Raw genomic sequence first — 18,929 nt, 5'->3', positions numbered from 1 at the left:
AACAACCCAGTAGTCTAAGCCTTCCCCTTCCCCTCAAGTGTGCCTGCAGCAGGCCATGAAGCCCCCACCTCTGGCTCAGGGTCGTCGTCCTCCTGGTCGCTGTAGGGAGTGTGGTCTGGGTTGCTGGCCTTGTCCAGAAGCTCGATGGCCAGTGTGCGGCTCAAAGGCTGGGAAACGAAGGGGTGCTGCACGCAACAAAACAGAAAGGAAGTGAGGTCACAGCAGGAAGTGACGTCGGCATCCACCAGGATATGGGTGAGATTGGGCAAAAAGGGATCACCTGCAGTATTTTCTCCGCCGTGGGACGCTTCTTGGGGTTTTTAGTGAGGGCCACTTTGACAAAGTGGTGGAAATTATTGGTCCTTGGGAAAGATGAAAGTGATTGTGAGCACATACAGATTTCCCACACCTTCTAAAACATTAAATTTTAGGACTTTTCATTGACTTTCCAGGTAAACTTCTAAAGGTAAATAAATTCAAGGACCAAACACCACAGGGTTTGACACGGATCAAAGTTAGGTACTGTTACAACACAGAATTTTTATAATGAGAACTATGTGAATGCTTTATAGAAGCTTACAGGGAAGCTACAACCGGCGCGTAACTGAAGCGTTCCGTTCACAACGCGTAAAATATATTTTATATTTTTTTTCGTATGTGCCGCTACCACATCTGGTGTAGCTACTTCCACTGATTACAGTGGAAGCTATTTGTTGCAGCAGACGCAACGCAAATGGAACGCTTCAGTTACGCGCCCGGTGCAGCTTAGCCCTTACCAACAACAATTAAAAAGAGAATGACTTGAGTGTGAACACTTCCCAACTTTGCTGAGTTACAGTGAAAGTACGGTATGCAGTCTCGTTCTTTTTCTAACAGAAAATATATCAATTCAAGCACTTTGCAGACCTGCCAACCCAGAACAGATATTATGAGTACAACTTTTTCAGCTCATCTTGGTGTAGATGTGTGTGGCCAAATATCAGCACAACATATAAATATAAATATGTCTCAATAGTAACAATAGTCTTGTATCATACCATTCCGTTTAGGATCACAAAGGTGGCTAGGCAACATCAGAATGTCATAGACACACATAGCACAGAGTAAACTGGAACCTTTGTTCATTCTTTCTTGAGTTTGTGTGGAGGTTGGCTGGTCTCAGATTGGTTGATAAATTGATTTTCGGACTTTGATTTCTGGTGATCTGATTTTAATGTGGTTCTGCTGGCTCTTAGCCTGCTGCCTAGCAGCACGGCAGAATGAGCATAGTTCAGATAGAGCCATTAAGAAGCGCGTGAAAAAATACAGACTGGAGAAACTAAAGAGAGAGCTGGAGGCTTTGGGGGTTAACGTTGATGGACATGGACAAAACATGGATGAAAATAAAAACAAAAAGACCAAAAAGGAACTCCAAAAGCTCCTAATAAAGGAGCTGAAGCAGGTTGAGGACGGCAGAACTGGCCTGGACAAGAAGGCTAGGGAGAGGGCAGAAGGACTAACTCTGCCCATGGAGATCCCAGATGTCCTAAATGTTATTCATGACCTTGATGCATTCTTGGACAAAGAGTTGGAAGACTCTGAGAGAAATGAACAGAGGGATGACGATGTGAAAGCTGTGCTCGACAGTCTCCTAGATAAAGAGGACTCGACTCTGGGTGAGTAGAAGACATCTGCTCTTATTGAGTATAAGAAGTAGCCTTGCATCACCAGAACTGACTTGAGCTCGGAGCAATACGTGGGCTACGTAAAAAGTGTGCTCACATTCAAAACATCAAAATGGTTCAGCACTGAATTTTAATAAATTGTTCCCCAATTATGTTTAGCTTCAGAAGGACTGAAAGACAAAGGAGAAAAGGAGAGAGTCTTGAGGCCAGAGGTTGGAGACAGGAAGGAGGAGGCCGAGCGGGAAGCCAATTTCTGGAGTGCCAGAGAGAACCACAAAGGCTCCGTCCCCAGGAGGAGGTTTCAGGGGGGGGCAGAAACAGCAGCAGACGGCTGACCGTGTGAACGATTGACAAGGGCTTAACCATCAAAAACCATCAATAAAGCAGATACAATTTGTAGTGCTCTTTATGTTTCTCAACGATTTATTTCTCAAATATAATTCTGCAACCTAATGACTCAGACCAAGCTGTTCCAGTATGACCCATGATTATTTATATCCTCATTTTGCAAGTCACTTTGGATGAAAACATCTGCTAAATGAATACATGTAATGTATACCTGTGTAATGTATAGAATGTGGAAAGCCTGACACACAACTTCAGGGGACCATTTCAGTTGACAGGTCATCGAAGGGTCACTGCACCTTTTTTCTACGCTATTTCCTTGCACTAAGCATAGTTGAGTGGGTTAGGTAATCCCTTATTCGGCTGCTTTGTTCTAACATCGTGTCTGAAACCACACGGTACAAGTTTTGCGTTCTTACACTTCAACAAGGAAATGAAATATCCTTCCTGATAAAGTGTGAAAGGGGGAGAAAAAAACACAGACGAGCCTGTCGGATTTCCACAACTTCTCATATCAAACACAACACATCAACACAAGCATGCATGCACCCACGCACGCACACACACACACACACACACACACACACACACACACACACAGACACACACAGACACACACAGACACACACAGACACACACAGACACACACAGACACACATATAAACACAGACACACACACACACACACATATAAACACAGACACACACACACACACACACACATATAAACACAGACACACACACACACACACACACACACACTTCTTACCATTTCACTTTATCCTTCAGTTTGGGTGGTACAAAATTGCTCTTACTCATCAGGAACAGAGCCCTAAAAAAGAGAGACAGGGGAGGGCAAGCGTGAGCGTGAGCACAAAAAGCAGCTTTCTTAAAGAATGTTCTGGAAACCAACCACAGCTCTTGGCAGCCTGAGGTGCACGAAACGGGCCTTCACCCACCTCATTGGGTGCAGCTCGAACATGGGAGGCTGCAGCTCAGCCAGTTCGATGGCGGTGATCCCCACAGCCCAGATATCACACAGCTGATTATAACCCCCTTTCCTCTCCACAGCGGCCACCTCTGGAGCCATCCTACGGGGGGGGGATTGGGAATGATGGAGAGAGGGATAGACACAAGAATAGGGATAGAGAGAGAGATGGAGGGAGGGGGGGGGGATTGGGAATGATTGAGAGAGGGATAGACACAAGAATAGGGATAGAGAGAGAGATGGAGGGAGAAAGAGCCATATATGAGAAAAGATAGAAAGAGAAAAGATGCAAAAAATTAAAAACTGCCAGAGAGAAAGAGCATATGAAGCAGTTCATAAAGTTATGAGAATTTATGGCTCTGTGGTTGGGTTTCAAATACCCACGTGCCAGAAAGGCCTGTGGGATTAATCAAGAAAACTGACGCACGCAAGTGCAGCTCAAGGCCACATACTTGTTAAAACAATCCCTTAAAAATCCAATACTGCACTGACTTTCTTCTGAAAAAAAAAAAAAAAAAACTACCACAACAACATGCACATCTACGCACCTGTACGTATTTACATAAAACCCCTAAACCCATAACAAACACTAGAAGGCAGCAGGATTGCTAAACACAGATTACAAGGGCCACTGGAATAGGTTATGCAACGAATCCCATTGGTGGAGGAGAGCAGAAGGGCAGGAGATTACCAGTAGGGCGTGCCGATGAAAGACTTCCTCTTGGCCAGGGTGGCCGAGATCTGGGCCGAGACCCCAAAGTCAGCTGGAGAAAAGGACACGGAGGTCAAAATTAGAAAAGGGCGCTACAGAGACGGACAATGTGGCAGGGACAAGTATAGGTGGACCAATAGAGGTGGAGAGACAGACAGGCCGATGGAGACGCAAGAGAGAAAGATAAGGGACACACAGATAAGCAGATAGAGTATAAACGCGCAGACAGGCAGATAAGACGATGACCAGACCAACGTAAGGACAGATTGGCACCAAGACATAAACATATGCATGCACACATACAGGATAGATAATCATATTACACATAATGACAACTTATCAGATACATACGCGCACGCGCGCGCACACACACACACACACACACACACACACACACACACACACACACACACACACACACACACACACACACACACACACACAAACAAACAAACCGACAGACACAAACAAACAAACCGACAGACAGACAGATGGGGTTTAATGAGGTAGGCATATTCTGAAGGCCAGCACAATGACATACACTTACCTAGTTTCACATATCCATTGTCTGTTAACAGGATATTTGCTCCCTAATAAAAAACAGAGAAAACATTCATAAAGATCACACAGATGCATAAGAAATATAACAAACATTCCAGCAGTTAAACTGACAGACCAAGGTACCAAAAGTCTGCGCTCAGCACTATAATCCACTTACAGGAACATAATGCATTATATAGAGACGGAGATGGATCACCTGCGCACACAGAGTTGGGTTTCGGTTGTTTCATGGACTGATGAAGATGGTATAGACACCCATCAAAACGTTAGTCTGCTGTGCATCACGATGAAAAAACAACTAAAAACCCAAGTCTGTTCACTCCGGTGATCCTTCTCCCTTTCTATATGATCGGTCCTTTTGTGTGAAGCACCACACTGGAATTCAGAAGTGCGGAGGAACAACCCTTTTTTGATTAGGCTTTACAGGTTTCAAATGTCAGTGTTAGCTGCCACTTCAACTTTCAACTTTTGTGTTTTTAAGCAATGAGCACGAATGGAGAAAATGCCATGCTGAGTATGACATACCTTTATGTCCCTGTGCATTTTGCCCTTGTTGTGGAGATAGTACAACCCCTAGATCACACAGACACACACGTTTGGAAAACGTAAATGTTACTGTCACAACATTTAATGGCAGCGTATGATGGCAGAGGAGCTGTAGGAGAGGACGTTACCTGTAGGGTTTCCCGACACACGTAAGCAATTTGGGATTCTAACAAAGGCCCCGTCACTGAGGAAGAAAAAGAACAAAGAATAATGCTATACAATAAATAACTAAAAGAATAATGGGTGGATGCAAGATAAAAATAAAAACATAAAAATGTATGTTCCAGGCCATATCATTTGCATCTGTGTGGGCATGGAGAAGTCTGTATCTGTGTGTGTGTGTGTGTGTGTGTGTGTATCTATTTGTGTCTTCAAGTTCATGCACAAGACTGGTTTTGGGGAACAGTGGCATCCTTGTTCGCACCATGGTAAATATCCTGTAGGGATCCTCCTCCACAATGCTCCATGCAGATCCATAATTTTTCCCTCCTGGAAAACACAAGGCAAGACAAGGGCCGTCACGTGCTGCCCGTGCTGAGCCTGCTGCACAAACACTTAAGAGACTGCCTCATGTAGCCCGAGGCCTACAAGAGTGCAGGAGATGTGGGGCTATGGAATCCAGACCTGAGATAGCTGCCGAAGTAGGCCACAATGTTGGAGTGCTTGCAGTCCTTCATCATGATAATCTCCTGCTGCACCACGGCAAAGTCCTCACCTGCAAAGCAACGAGTCAAATCCATTCAACAAACAATTAAAATTAATCCGATTTAGGCATGACTCAATCGGCCGGAGGACTGAGGCGATAAACTGCATGTGAAAGTGAACCGAGAGGGGGGTCAACCTGAGCAGTTTTTTAAAATAAGCAGGAGAGCAACCAGACCATTACAGATAAGAATCTCTCTCTCTAACACACACAGACACACACACACACATTTAAACTTCACCAAGGCTGCCCTATAATTACATGCATAACCAAACCCTAAAACGTTGTAATGGTCTGTTGAACTCGTCGTAATGTTTTCACACACTATGATCCGTTCGAGTGTGTTTAACCACCTGTTTCCACATTGGCACCGTGGCATCCGTCCCTGGTTAATCATTAAACCCCAACCTCTGCCACCCTCCCCTCCTTTCTGTTGTGTATGAGTGAGCATGGCTGAGGAGATTAGCGGAATGACTTGATTTAATCAACCACTTCCAGCTACGCGCCAGAGAAATTCACACAGGTGCCAATGGAGCAGCATAATAGGAGAACTAAGGGGAGAAGTGGAGGAGATAGAGAAGAGAAGAGAAGAGAAGAGAAGAGAAGAGAAGAGAAGAGAAGAGAAGAGAAGAGAAGAGAAGAGAAGAGAAGAGAAGAGAAGAGAAGAGAGGAGAGGAGAGGAGAAGAGAAGAGAAGAGAGGAAAAGAGAAGAGAGCTTGAAAGGAGAAAATAGGAGATGGGTTTGAGACAGGGGTGGGCAAACTTTTTGGCTCAAGGGCCACATTGGGTTTTGAAAATTGGCTGGCGGGCTGCACAACAACCCCCCCCCCCCACACACACGTTTATTTCTCAATGATCTTCTGCCTGCTCCGCTATGACTAGTGCTGTACCTACGGCTGGGCCCTCTCAGTTTTTAAATGGTCAGTAGTGGGAACTACTGTTGCCTTCATGATTTCCTTTTAAAACTTTCTCATAAGAAGGAGATATCAATTATCAACAATCACAAGCGAGCTGGAACCTGCGGCACTCTCTCCCTCTCGTGAGTGCAGACGCGTTCCCAATTAAATGGATTGCATAATGTTCACGTTAGATCTGCTGCAAAGGAGATAACTAAGAGTTAACTTAGTTTAACATGATGTTATCTCTATTTAACATGATGTTTTGACATTGACATTGTAAACGTTTTCTAAGGAGAGTGAAAAGCAGTTTGCAGTAAAGCTAACCAACGTCGTCTCTATCGCAGGAAAAAAATAGCGAGCAGCCTGAAAACTAAATGAAATGCTCGGCGGGCCGGATTAAAGTGCTTGGCGGGCCGGATCTAGCCCGCAGGGCCGCAGTTTGCCCACCCCTGGTTTGAGAGGACAAGAAAGAGAGAGAGAGAGAGGAGATGGGGAAAGAGAGATGTAGAGTAGTGAGTATTTGGGGACAATAATGCATCATGTGAACTCCTTACCTGGCTCCAGCTTGATGACTTTAATGGCGGCCAGCTCTCCTGTGCTGACATTTCGAGCCTGAGAGGGACAGACAGACACAGAGATACACGGGTGAGATAACGCAGAAACAATTTAAGAGCACCAAGCCCGTCTGAAAGCCTGTGCCCCCACCCGACACCCCCACCGCCCCTGCCACCCACCCATCTAACCATCCCCCCCCCCCACTAAACAAAACAACAAGCACCCCGGCCCCGGCAGCAGGAGCAGCAGCCAGCGCCACAGCCCTGGTACCAGGGCCAGTCAGTCAGGGCCTTCCATTACACACACGCCATTGATTATCGGAGACAGCGCTGATGGAAACACTGGCCGACTGACAGCGCCCTGGACGCCTTGCCTCCCACCACCTTCCACTTAACCTCGCCTCGTGTGACTGGCCCTATGGTATGGCAGGCAGATAGGAGCGAGGCAAAAATAGACCACCGCAGCAAGTCCACACACACAGATAATCACAGGCTCTTCATCCTGTTCGCTTAACATCCGCTATGTGCAGGTATGCATTATCAGTGGATATACTGTAGATGCATGTTTATAAAGTAAAAAAATAATACTAGAAGATACAAAGATGAATAAAGCAACACCATGGAACATGCATTCTTGCCATTCTGCTCTTGAGCGCCGTAGTATTTCACAGTCTAGTGTCCATTTCCGCATCTCTCTCGATCTCTGTCTCTTTCTCAGTGTCCCGCTCTATCTCAATATGAAGTTTGTCAGGCTAACTAACTTACAGAGAAGCTGATTGAGGTCTTGTGAGAGTTTGATGGGAAATTGAGATCAGATGTTACTGCCAGGCTGAATGAGGCGCACACAAGAAGTAAAAAAAATGCACGAGTATAAACACAAACATAAATACGAGTATAAATACACGTATAATCCCTGCTCTTAGTCACGGATGTTTGCGCACGCGCGCACACACACACACACACACACACACACACACACACACACACACACACACACACACACACACAACATAACAAGCATACTCCAAGTGAGATAAGACAATCTGCATGGTGATGAGAGAGAGAGGGGAGGGAATCAAAAGGGGCATGACAGCCACTCCTTAGAGTTTGGCATTGCTCGCTCGCGCACACGCGCGCACGCACACACACACACACACACACACGCGCACACAGAAACAAAGAATCCTCTGAATGTCCATGTTGACTGGCTGTCAAACAGAGGAGACTTGACTTGGAGAACTGATGTCATCTGCCAGAGCCAGGGAGAGATATACTGTGTCATTGTATTAGAAAGATGTGTCCGATCATAAATACTACAAATTCAATTAGACCTCTCTCTCTTTATGTACACACGTACACACACACACACACACACACACACACACACACACACACACACACACACACACACACAGACAGAAAGAGAACAACAGACGTGTGTCATTAGATGATTCCACTGGATCACATGTAATTTTACACATTCACCTCTGTGGGCAGCCTGATGCTTAGTTCTGTGGGCGAGTGTGTGTGGGTCTCTTTAAATGTGTGTGTGTGTGGTGTGTTTATGAGATAGGTGTGGACATTAATGGTGTGCCATATGCTTGTTAGAAAACGATTGTGATTGGGTGGATATTTACAGCTGACCCATCCCATAAGTCTGATGTCATTAACACTACTGTGTGTAAAATCCTCACTGTCAAAGACGAGCCCAGACGATGGATGCACTTGCCCCCTCCACACACACACCACGACATGGGCCTCTCCATCAGCAATGAGGCATTTTTTTTTCCCTCTCTCTGAGAGAGAGAGAGACACGTACACATCACTGCATTAATTTAAAATGGAGTGAAATTGGTGAAAAAGCAACAGTGCGATTGAAAGCTGTTTTTGGCCTTTGCTCTTCTGTCTGCTCAGAAGCCATGAAACTGGGTCGTCTATCTTCCTCTCTCTCTCTCTCTCTCTCTCGTCTCTCTCAATATTTCCCGCTCAGCTTGTCTCTCTTCCCAAACTGCTAAACCCATTTAACACCATTTCAACGGAAAATCTGTCCAAAGTGGACATTCCATTCTAATACTGGTCCAGCTGTTGGCTGACACACACACACACACACACATTCAATTGAACTGCTAATGACCAAGGAAGCAGTGGAGGAAAAGCGAACAATCAGAAGCAAACAGGATGGACAGAGCTCACACACATACACCACACTTTTTCTCAATCTGTCTCTCTGATATCCTCATGTTTGGCTACTTCCTTTCCCCAGAGGAAGTTGGAGAAGCAGCGAGACATACTTGGGAAGTTGGTACACGCTCTAGTTTTCCACAGCAAATGCTGCCAGCCGTTATCTGCCCTACTCATGCCTTATGCTCTATTGAATGCTAGCTACACACACACACACACACACACACACACACACACACACACACACACACACACACACAGCATCCTCACACAAGATGTCCTACACACAAGAGCACTCACTACTAACAATCGCTTTCTCACCCCCTCTCACACACACAAACCAGTAAGAAAAATAAAAAAAATAGTACTACATACTAACCATACTCCAACGCCTATACACAATAGTTTCAAACTTGCACACACACACACACACACACACCAGTCGTTTTCTCTCTGAAAATAATAATAACAACAACAACAACAACAACAACAACAATAGTAAAAACATACACATAAGTAAACACGTGTGTACATAAACATTCCTAGCTTCAAGAAATCCCCTAAATGCTACACCTCCAAAATGGGTGAGGGCCAACCACTTCCGAACGAAAATAACCCACTCTACGCATTCCACAAAATATTCGCTGTGGGCGCTCTGTGTGATACAATGTTGCAAATGCTCAACATGCAGTTACATGGTAACTGCATAGAAGACATGTCTCCTCCCAACTTGAGTGTGCTCGGCAATTAGCCTATCTAATTGCTTGTTTGGGATGTGAAGGAGGCGTTTACTATGGCATAACTTGAAATCGGGCATTTTTTTCTGTCAGCTCCGCTGGTCGAGAGACGGGAGGAATTGCGCAGGGCCTGGTTTGTTGTGGAAATGCAGCCGCAGACTAACTGAGGACATTTGACGGAGCATAAAGACTACCCTGTTACCACCAAGACACGCAATATGCAACAAAGACACACACACTCGTACACATAAGCGCATAGACTGCGCAGCAGACGCAACAACGACTGCGTCATCCTGTTTATCACAAACACAACAGCAGTGAGATTATATCGATCAATCTGCTATAACGATAAGAAGTTAAGACCAGAAATCCTCCTCCAGTGTGCTAGCCTATGTTACGCATAAGGCAATAGCAGCCACGGATTTAGCTAACAAGCAAATTTTAGCAACTGCGTACTTGTTTTTACAGACCAATACTGTTCGCGAGTCAATCAGAAACGAATGGCACAAAAATGAAAAACGAGCTACGTGTTGCCGTTTTGTGTTCTACCCCGAATAACACCAAAATTGCCAGCTAGCTGCTGCAGATAGCTAGGCTACCTTGTACACATCTCCATACGTTCCACTCCCGATTCTCTGAATGAGCTCAAAATCTTCTTGCGGGTTCCGTCGAGACAAGTCCAGACTGGTATTCATCATCCGAAGCCCGATCCCTAGGATCGGATTGTTTTAAAAACGCCGATATTATAAAACTGTCGTAAACGAACGCAGAAACACAGGGCGTTAGAGAATCACGTCCAGTCTTCACTAAACTTTAACATGGCCTCCGCTACGCAGTACGCCTGCGTGAGGACGCTGGCAGTTCACGTTGACAGCCCCTCTGTCGGAAATACACAGCGATGGTTGGGTTATCATTCACAAACAGTACATTTGAATATTCTCTGAATGCATTTTGAAATGATGTCTGAAAATAACGTTAGGTTAGTTAGGCTACATGTTTTTACCCAACGAAGGCTACATGGTCGCAGATCGCACAATTGTTGTATGGAATGTTCAAGAACACACATAGCAGCCTGTCTTAGTAATGACTTATTACATAGCCAGATACATAGAATAAGACCACAAGGAATGTATGAAACGTCTTGAGACAAATACATGCATAGGCTACACTATGTGGTATTTGTGTAAAATATTGCAAGTAAACCATCACACCATGCTGAATGGTAGGCTAGCATGACACAGGTGCAATTGTAGGTGTGGACTAACAGGTGTCTGTATTCGTATGTGTGAGTCAACACTGGGAATGCATGGGAGGCTCCACCTGACCTGTCAATGTCATAAGACACTTATTAAGCATTAAGCATTTAGCTCAGTTGATGTGTCAGTGAATACCAGAGAAGTCTTTTAGCAAAACTGTCTGGAAGCTAGGGCAAAGGAATTTTCCCAAAGGCATTCAGTACAGAGCAGGCTGTTGCTGTAAACATAGTTTTTTTTTTATGTCCTGCACAGCCACACCAGAGGCCTCTACATTCCACAACTGGAACTGAGTGACTATGTCTCAATGGGTGAGTTAAAGATCAAGAAAAGACAAAGAAAAATGGTGATACTTTATTTAGATTGTTTCAACAAATATGACACATTAATTGTCATGACACATATTCTTGTCACAGTATTTGAGTGTTTTATATTCACATCTTGTTTATGCATTATGTTTTTTCATTATCTTGTTTTCTTAAAGTGTGAGGACAGAGGACAGAAACAGGTCTAATGTGAGTGAATGAGTGAGTGAGTGTGAGAGTGTGTGTGTGTGTGTGTGTGTTTTTTGAGCTTCCAACATTCATGCCCACCCACACCCCTTCCAATACAAGACTAGCTACCGCCACCTAGTGGTTAAAAAACAATAGCATCTCTATTAAATATCTAGCAAATAACTGAACTAGTCCACGCTAACACAGTAGTATATAAGTTATAAACTTCATGGATCATTTTCTACATGTGATATGGGTGGGGGGTCATCAGTGTCCATGGGTCTTGGTGTAAGTGTGTATTACTGCATCTGTGTTGCCCAGGCTGACTTTGTGAATGCTGTGTGTATGTAGGGAGCAGAAAGGTCGCAGCGTTAAGCCGTCTGAGAGCTGAGCATTTTCACTGTGGGTGTGTGTCACGCAGGTGTCCGTCTCAGAGCTGAGGAGGGTGTCTGAGGCAGGGGAGCCCACTGCGGTGGTGGCTGGACATGGGAGTGCGTCCTTGAGAATTTTCTTCTTTAGTAGAGTAGAGAGCTGGAGACTCAGGAGGAGCACAAGAGACCCGCCAACACGGAGAACTCTGAGAGAGCGAGCGAGCGAGTGAGCGAGCGAGCGAGAGAGAGAGAGAGAGGGATTATTTGGAGAAAATGATTGTGCCTTGTGCTAGGGGTGCAAGACAGACCAATACAGAATGCAACTTAAAAATTAAGTGAGACAGATTAGAACAGGTACAGTAATGGGTAGTCGACAGCAAACTGAAATCTCTCACCTCTCCATCTCTTCAACTATCTCTGGTAGAGCGGCAGCCATGCTGGAGCCACAGCTGAACTTTCTACCAAAAGGGACATCGCAGATGACCACGTCCACAGAGCCAGACGGCAGAGGGATTCCTGAGGAGAGACACACACTTCAAAGATGAGAAAACATTTCCACAGACTGAAATGTAATGGATCCAGCAGAAAAACAGCAACCATACTCACACACACACACACACACACACACACACACACACACAAACACAAACCCATAGCTGATGCTTGCAGTAGCTGGACTCTATCCGTCAGCTGAGCATATTCCACATTCTCTGCAGCCTTCTGTAGCTGACCCACATCACTGTCCAGCCCAAAGAAACATGCATTCTACAAAGCAAAAACAGTGACACACAGCATCATCAATGATTAACAGATTCAACAGAATCTTTGTATCCATGTGCATGTGTATGTATGATGGTGTTTATATGCTGTACCGGACATTCCTGAGCCGCCTCCAGCAAAATGGTGCCCACTCCACACATTGGGTCAATGATGACCGCACCTTCCTTAAGAGCACAGAGAGCACAAAGAGCCTTCAGTTCCATCAAACACAATGACTTTGCCTTGCATGTTTGATTCAACTGTACATGTTCCGTCTCATGGGATATAGTGGAGGCGATACCTTCATGTTTGAGACGGAAGTCATAGCCCACGCCACAGTCGATCTGAGCCCAGTGTGCTTAATGTAGCTGCGTTTGGCTAAGGGATGGCTATAAATACACACACACACACACACACACGGGCACACACACAGACACAAAGACACACACACACACACACACACACACAGTTAGTGCACATTGGCAAACATGTCCATGCAAATGCTATGAGTCAGCCAAATACATATACGGTACACTAGAGCTTGTTCCATACCTTGAGAGCAATATCCCAACCACACAGTGGTCATCACTTAAGTACACATTTACCTACAGTGAAAAGATAAGACAAATGACCTCAGTCAAACCACACATACTTCCACAGAGAGAATGCTAAGGCCCAGTTTAGCTCAAGGAATGCATAGCCTACCTCCAATTCAGGCTCTTTCAGATCTGCTCGCCAGTTCAGTTGTTTGGTTATGGCACTCCCTATGAGCCGGCTCAAGTCCTTATCACCACAAAACACACACAGACATGAGCAGAAAAAATCAGCAGGTTTGTGCTAAAGCACAAACTTACAAAATTCTGTTGGGATTTTAAAGAGGATAAATATATCAACACATCAAAACACACACATTCACATACACTCTCTCTCTCTCTCTCAGACTCTATGACACACACACACACACACACACACACACACACACACACACACACACACACACACACACACACACACACACACACACCACACACAAATCATATGTGGCACACACAACAAAGATGAGATGCAGTGAATGTGAAAGTACTGCACCCGCCATAATATATTACATATCCAGAGTCACACAGACATACCTGTGGGCTGAAGCGCTTTGCCACAACTCCACTGGAGCGGCAGCTCACTCGGAAAGTTGTCTTTGGCTGCTCAGAGTCTGTCTGAGGCTCACTCACACCACTCTGGGTGTCCCTTGGGTGACTAGGCTGGGTCTCCGTGTGCTTGTCCTCTTCCTCATCCTGACCCTCTTCTCTCTTTCTCTTCCGGGTTGTCTTAACGTCTGTAAGCCTGGCTCTGAGGCGGCTCCAGGTGCAAAGAGCTCCCTTCCAGACCTCGGAATCTCCCACAATGCTCTGCTGCACCACACTGGCGGCCTTTGCTGTTGGAGACGAGAGTCACACATAAAGAAAATGACAGACTTTAATAATTGCTGTCATTCGCTCTAATGCACATGTTGAAAATAGACTGCAAATCAGCACTTTGGCAACTTCATAGCTGTGATAGCGTGACACACCCTGATTGACTGGAGCTCGGATGGGTGGAGATCGGTGCAGCAAGAGGAAGAGCCTCTCTGCAGATTTCAGCTGGCTGATGCTCTCCATGGCTGCATCAGTAGTGAAGAACACTCTGCCAGGGATGAACTCCACCTGACAGTAAACATGCGTGTATGTACTTAGACTATATGCTTAATTCATTATCCCAGATCGTTTTGGGATATTGGTAATTACCCAATTTATGCTTTTAGAGTAGGGCTAGGGATACGTTTATGGTAGGCTATTAATCATTTTATTTTAATTGTTTACAACGCCTGGTGCTGATGTAGACATGCAACAGGTGAATACGTAATAAAGGTTGGAAACAACTTGGGGAAACGTTACTGAAAATGTTAAAATATCAAGTAGGAACAGTAGGCTAAAGAACCAACCAGGCTGGCTGGCTGGCTGACTGACTGTAAGTTACTGACTTATTCAACTCAACCAGAGAAGTTATTTGACTACTCACATCAATGGCCAGCAGTTTGCGCTTTACTTCCTCAACAAGAAACGGTTCCAGACCGCTGCCGGTGGTGCAGAAGTACCTTACACATCGATAACTCTCTGTAATTACAGCATTATCCATATAAGAGAATGCGCAGAAAGCCTTGTTTTTAAACGTGAAAATGCTACCCGGAAGGAAGGGTATGATGATTTCCGTCAAAATAAAAGCCAGAACAAATGTATCATACAGAGATGACTTCAGGTTCGGTTTCTCTGTTGACTTAAGCAAAGACTAGCATTGTACATATGTGTACAATTACTTATTTACAACATTACAAATTACTTTATAGTGGATTACAAATACTTTTATGGCAAAAATAAATGTAGAGCCACACGGAAATCTTGTTTATACTATGGCCAGAAGATGGCACCACAATCTAAAGAACCTAACTTCTGATAGAGAATAAATATAACAGCTTTACAACTTCTATGCAGCCTAGGTCTAACTATTCTCTTGTCTTTCCAATTCCCTCTTTTCCCTAAGTTACCCAGTTTATAGAAAGATATTTCAGCACTGAAAGGGCACTATTATCACATTCTCTCTCATGCACACACACACACACACACACACATGCACGAACACGCACACACACACACACAGAGAGAGAGAGAGAGAGAAACACATGCATGCACACACACATAGGCTCCATACACAGACACTCACATACACACATGCACACACACATCACACGTTAACATGTTTGCCTTCAGTGGGCTGACAAGGTGATTACCTGACCAAAGTTTCCTTTGAAATTACATGCACTTTACAACACAAATAGGAACTGATCAGTTTTTTTTCTAAACCACATGGCCTACTCTGTACCAGACTCTTCCACCTCCACGTATGTAATGGTGACACATTAAGTTATGAAGAACCATATTACGAACAATCTTGTCAGTGTGTTTGCCTGAAAGGATAGGGAATGATAACTGTTTTGTAAATGAGCCACAGGAGAGGTTACCACGACCTAGGGAGACTGTCATAAGATGCCTTAAGACAGGATCTTACTCAATCAGTACTCCTGATGAATGAATCACTCAACCAGCATAAACAAGAAATCAGACCAGTCTAAACATGTAGGCCATAGATTTCACTACTTCATAAGGATAGTTATGACGATTAAGTTTCAAGATGGCATTTAAAATGAGTTTGAGTTGGGATAAAGGTGACAAATAAAGGAGACAAAGCAGACAAAGACACATGTAACCAACATTTATTGTGCAAAAGGGTATTAAAGTATAACTGACAACAGTGTGGAGCTTTGAAGTTCCGTCTGTTGATTCGGAAAGACTGCATAAGGACTACACTGGGGCAGGATAATGAACATAAATCTGTGAAAAATCCCTGCACAGATTACATATAAATATACTTAACATTATTAAAATATCTAGTAAAATTACAGTTACATTTCAAACGGACTGCATTTGTTTGTTAAAAAAAAAGGAACATTTCCACAAACATCATTTGTATTCTTGACAAATTGAACAAACCGTTACCTTAGTGTTTGTTGTTTTACTAAAAGTTGTTAGTAGGTGTCCATGGCCACTCGCCTTAACTCCAAAACATTCCTCTTTCACTTCTGTTTCCTGTGAGTGCAGCCACCAAATGCCCTGGGTTTTATTAATAGTGATGCTGACACAAACATTTATGATCTTACCCCTGACAGAATTCATAATGTTCGTTGTTGTGGACATTGAATATTTGAGTAACACTCTGACCCTGAGTGTTCTTGATATACCCCTTGCTTAAAATCTGAGCTTCTTGATATATCCCAATTTGAATGCTCCTGATAAAATGATATACAATACAACTGCATCACCTGCTGCATTGCTAGTATATCCCTACAAGTAGCCTATATTTTGCATTGACTCTCACTCTCAATTCACATCCCATTAACTTGCCTTTACTACATACAAAAGCCCTCAACAGTTATCACAACAAAGTAAAACAAATGTCCAAGTTAGGACCCCTCACATACACGTTTTACACAATCCATTTAACCTAACAGGTTGAGAATCATTCACAAACCCTCAAGTGTGAGATTTTCAGTAGTATCATCATGTTCTAATATTTTTTGTCATCTCGTTCATATCAATGCCAACATGTCAGGGGAAGTTCATATGGATGTTGTTGTTAAGGAGGATTGTATAACACTCTAAATAGTTCATATAAAAACATATAAAGACAAAATCAAACATCACTGGCAACAATGCCTGCTTCTTGCTCTTAATCTACATTTCAGATCAACAGAAATACATGCAATAGTATTATAATAATTCATATATAAAAACATAGATGCAGTCTACCAGCAACTGCAGAATTACAGACAATATCCCAATATAATTAATACACACTTTCCACTAAATACACAATAACTACACGATAACTTCTATAAATTTCTGTCACAGACATTTGTTTCTTTACCAAAAATTGGTCCTTGCGGACATGGTCTTAAAATATCGTTCGACAGTACAAGAAGACAGATTACAGTTTGCAACTTCTTCCAGTATAACCCTTACTAGTACTCTCAGCCCTGTTGCAGCCCTGTGCACGTCTTGGCAATATAACAGAGGAATGCATCTGATCTCAAAGGCACAACACACTGAAGGTGGACACACAAGGCACACAGATGTTAAGGCATGGCCTGCAAACATCTACAAATCCCTGGGAATCCCTCCACCTGAGGTGACCTAATTTCCCCATCCCCACTGACACCTCTTACAGACCCGGTAAGGATTCATCACATGTTTTGAATGAGTATCAGCTGATGGTCTAACCTGATGGTCTGAAGTCATAATAGACCACACATGTGCTACAGGCCAGGTTCACGCTCTTGTATGACATGTGCTGCAATGCTCGCACGTGCCCAGATCGCGTGCCAACTCCAGACACTTTAAAATAGTGACGGGCGAGGGGGAAAAAAACAACAGCTACATCTGTCAGACATCCTTCCTTCCCTCTTTTTCTCCAAATGCCATTTTCCATTCTGGGGCAATGATACTCTCTGCTTGACAACTCATTCGCCACTGCAGAAATGGAGAAGTGTTGCAGAAGAAGAAACAGTTCAGTTCCATTGCAAGTCCAGACCATGCAGGGCAGGCACCCGTTTTGGGACGCGATGGGGGAAAATACCGGTGCCAACCAGTCGGGTCTGTCGATTAAGGCTGAGGGTGGGGGTGGAGGCTGTGGTAAGAAGCCAGTTCTTGGGGAATGCAGGTTTGTTTGGCTCAGTTGGACTCGCAGTTCCCGTTGAGCTGGTCGTCTGTGGGCTCGTTGAGGTTGGCCACGCGGCGGTAGACAAAGTAGAAGGGCTGCACCTGGGGCCGGCTGTGCACCTCGGCCTTGATCTTCTGGGGGTGTGTGTCCGGCGCCAGCTGCTGCGTGGTCTCCTCCGTCAGCAGGAAGAGCGCGTGGTTCTCGGGGTCGGGCACCTTGAACTTCTCAGCACAGATCTGGCACACTTCTTCGGTGGTGGCGTATGGATGCACCATCAGGGTCTTGGCGGTGCAGCCAGAGTCTACCTCCTGTAGCGCCACTCTCAGGTAGTTCTGTGCAAGTACACATAAACACAACATAGTCCATTAAAACCTCTGCAGATGCACCTGGCTATGCTGCCCAAACTATTATCTTAACTTCTGTTCCCGCCTGTGTTTAACACATCAAGAAAGGCTTAGAGGCTACTTACAAGGGTCATATAAAATTGTAAGTCTTAACTTAATAGTCTGTCAGCCTCTTCACCCCCTCCATGTTTGGATACTGTCTGTCCACTAGCCACTTTTTACCACTGTCTTACTGCCTCACTGTTTGCGTGTTATATTAGCACATATGCATAACCCCTCCCTCCATGCCACAGCCGAATTGTGGCCACACTTATACCTTTTCTTTATATATATATATATATATATATATATATATATATATATATATATATATATATATATATATATATATTTTTTTTTTTTTTTTTATATTACCTTGCCTACTCGCTGATATGTCCATATTTATTTTATGCTGGTCTCTAGACTTTATTCTTGCACTGTTGCACTGTTGGACTTACTCATTTGCACCATCACCA

The 18,929-nt window shown here is 44.2% G+C and overlaps 4 protein-coding genes across 10 annotated transcripts in view; 1 reads left to right on the top strand and 3 right to left on the bottom strand.

Annotated features, from left to right (window-relative positions):
* map4k3b (mitogen-activated protein kinase kinase kinase kinase 3b) overlaps nt 1-10,730 on the bottom strand; it is a 22,580-nt gene extending 11,850 nt beyond the window's left edge. For 2 of the 3 annotated variants that reach the window (XM_042064959.1, XM_042064958.1), the window contains exons 1-12: nt 10,489-10,729; nt 6,972-7,029; nt 5,440-5,530; nt 5,240-5,304; nt 4,944-4,999; nt 4,795-4,842; nt 4,256-4,298; nt 3,688-3,760; nt 2,968-3,099; nt 2,778-2,840; nt 281-362; nt 69-185 (exon numbers count right to left, since the gene is read on the bottom strand). In XM_042064959.1, coding sequence (XP_041920893.1) covers nt 69-185; nt 281-362; nt 2,778-2,840; nt 2,968-3,099; nt 3,688-3,760; nt 4,256-4,298; nt 4,795-4,842; nt 4,944-4,999; nt 5,240-5,304; nt 5,440-5,530; nt 6,972-7,029; nt 10,489-10,587 — 927 coding nt within the window. In that variant the 5' untranslated portion in view covers nt 10,588-10,729. Of the gene's footprint in view, nt 1-68; nt 186-280; nt 363-2,777; nt 2,841-2,967; nt 3,100-3,687; nt 3,761-4,255; nt 4,299-4,794; nt 4,843-4,943; nt 5,000-5,239; nt 5,305-5,439; nt 5,531-6,971; nt 7,030-10,488 lie in introns of all 3 variants that reach the window. The other variant, XM_042064957.1, reaches the window with a different exon arrangement.
* Nucleotides 1,142-2,073, top strand: LOC121684853. Of its 2 annotated transcripts, XM_042064968.1 has the most exons (3): nt 1,146-1,237; nt 1,304-1,655; nt 1,824-2,073. In XM_042064968.1, the coding sequence occupies exons 1-3, from the start codon at nt 1,214-1,216 to the stop codon at nt 1,997-1,999; spliced, it is 552 nt and encodes a 183-aa protein (XP_041920902.1). In that variant the 5' UTR covers nt 1,146-1,213; the 3' UTR covers nt 2,000-2,073. The 2 variants fall into 2 exon arrangements, with proteins under 2 accessions (XP_041920901.1, XP_041920902.1); XM_042064967.1 differs by having other exon boundaries at nt 1,142-1,655.
* Nucleotides 10,731-11,481: 751 nt separating the features above from the next.
* Nucleotides 11,482-15,044, bottom strand: thumpd2 (THUMP domain containing 2). Its single transcript, XM_042064863.1, has 10 exons — nt 14,819-15,044; nt 14,331-14,463; nt 13,897-14,195; nt 13,472-13,549; nt 13,319-13,371; nt 13,068-13,155; nt 12,880-12,951; nt 12,658-12,772; nt 12,403-12,523; nt 11,482-12,213 (listed from the first exon to the last, which is right to left on the bottom strand). The coding sequence occupies exons 1-10, from the start codon at nt 14,933-14,935 to the stop codon at nt 11,904-11,906; spliced, it is 1,386 nt and encodes a 461-aa protein (XP_041920797.1). The 5' UTR covers nt 14,936-15,044; the 3' UTR covers nt 11,482-11,903.
* A 1,007-nt stretch (nt 15,045-16,051) lies between these two features.
* The window catches only part of rin2a (Ras and Rab interactor 2a), a 39,452-nt gene continuing 36,574 nt past the window's right edge, over nt 16,052-18,929 (bottom strand). For all 4 annotated transcript variants that reach the window (XM_042064859.1, XM_042064861.1, XM_042064860.1 and 1 more), the window contains one exon: nt 16,052-18,402. In XM_042064859.1, coding sequence (XP_041920793.1) covers nt 18,082-18,402 — 321 coding nt within the window. In that variant the 3' untranslated portion in view covers nt 16,052-18,081. The remainder of the gene's footprint in view (nt 18,403-18,929) is intronic.

This window comes from Alosa sapidissima, chromosome 16 (genome assembly GCF_018492685.1).
Source record: "Alosa sapidissima isolate fAloSap1 chromosome 16, fAloSap1.pri, whole genome shotgun sequence".
Classification (NCBI taxonomy): Eukaryota; Metazoa; Chordata; class Actinopteri; order Clupeiformes; family Clupeidae; genus Alosa; species Alosa sapidissima.
This window is presented reverse-complemented; position numbering and strand designations above follow the sequence as displayed.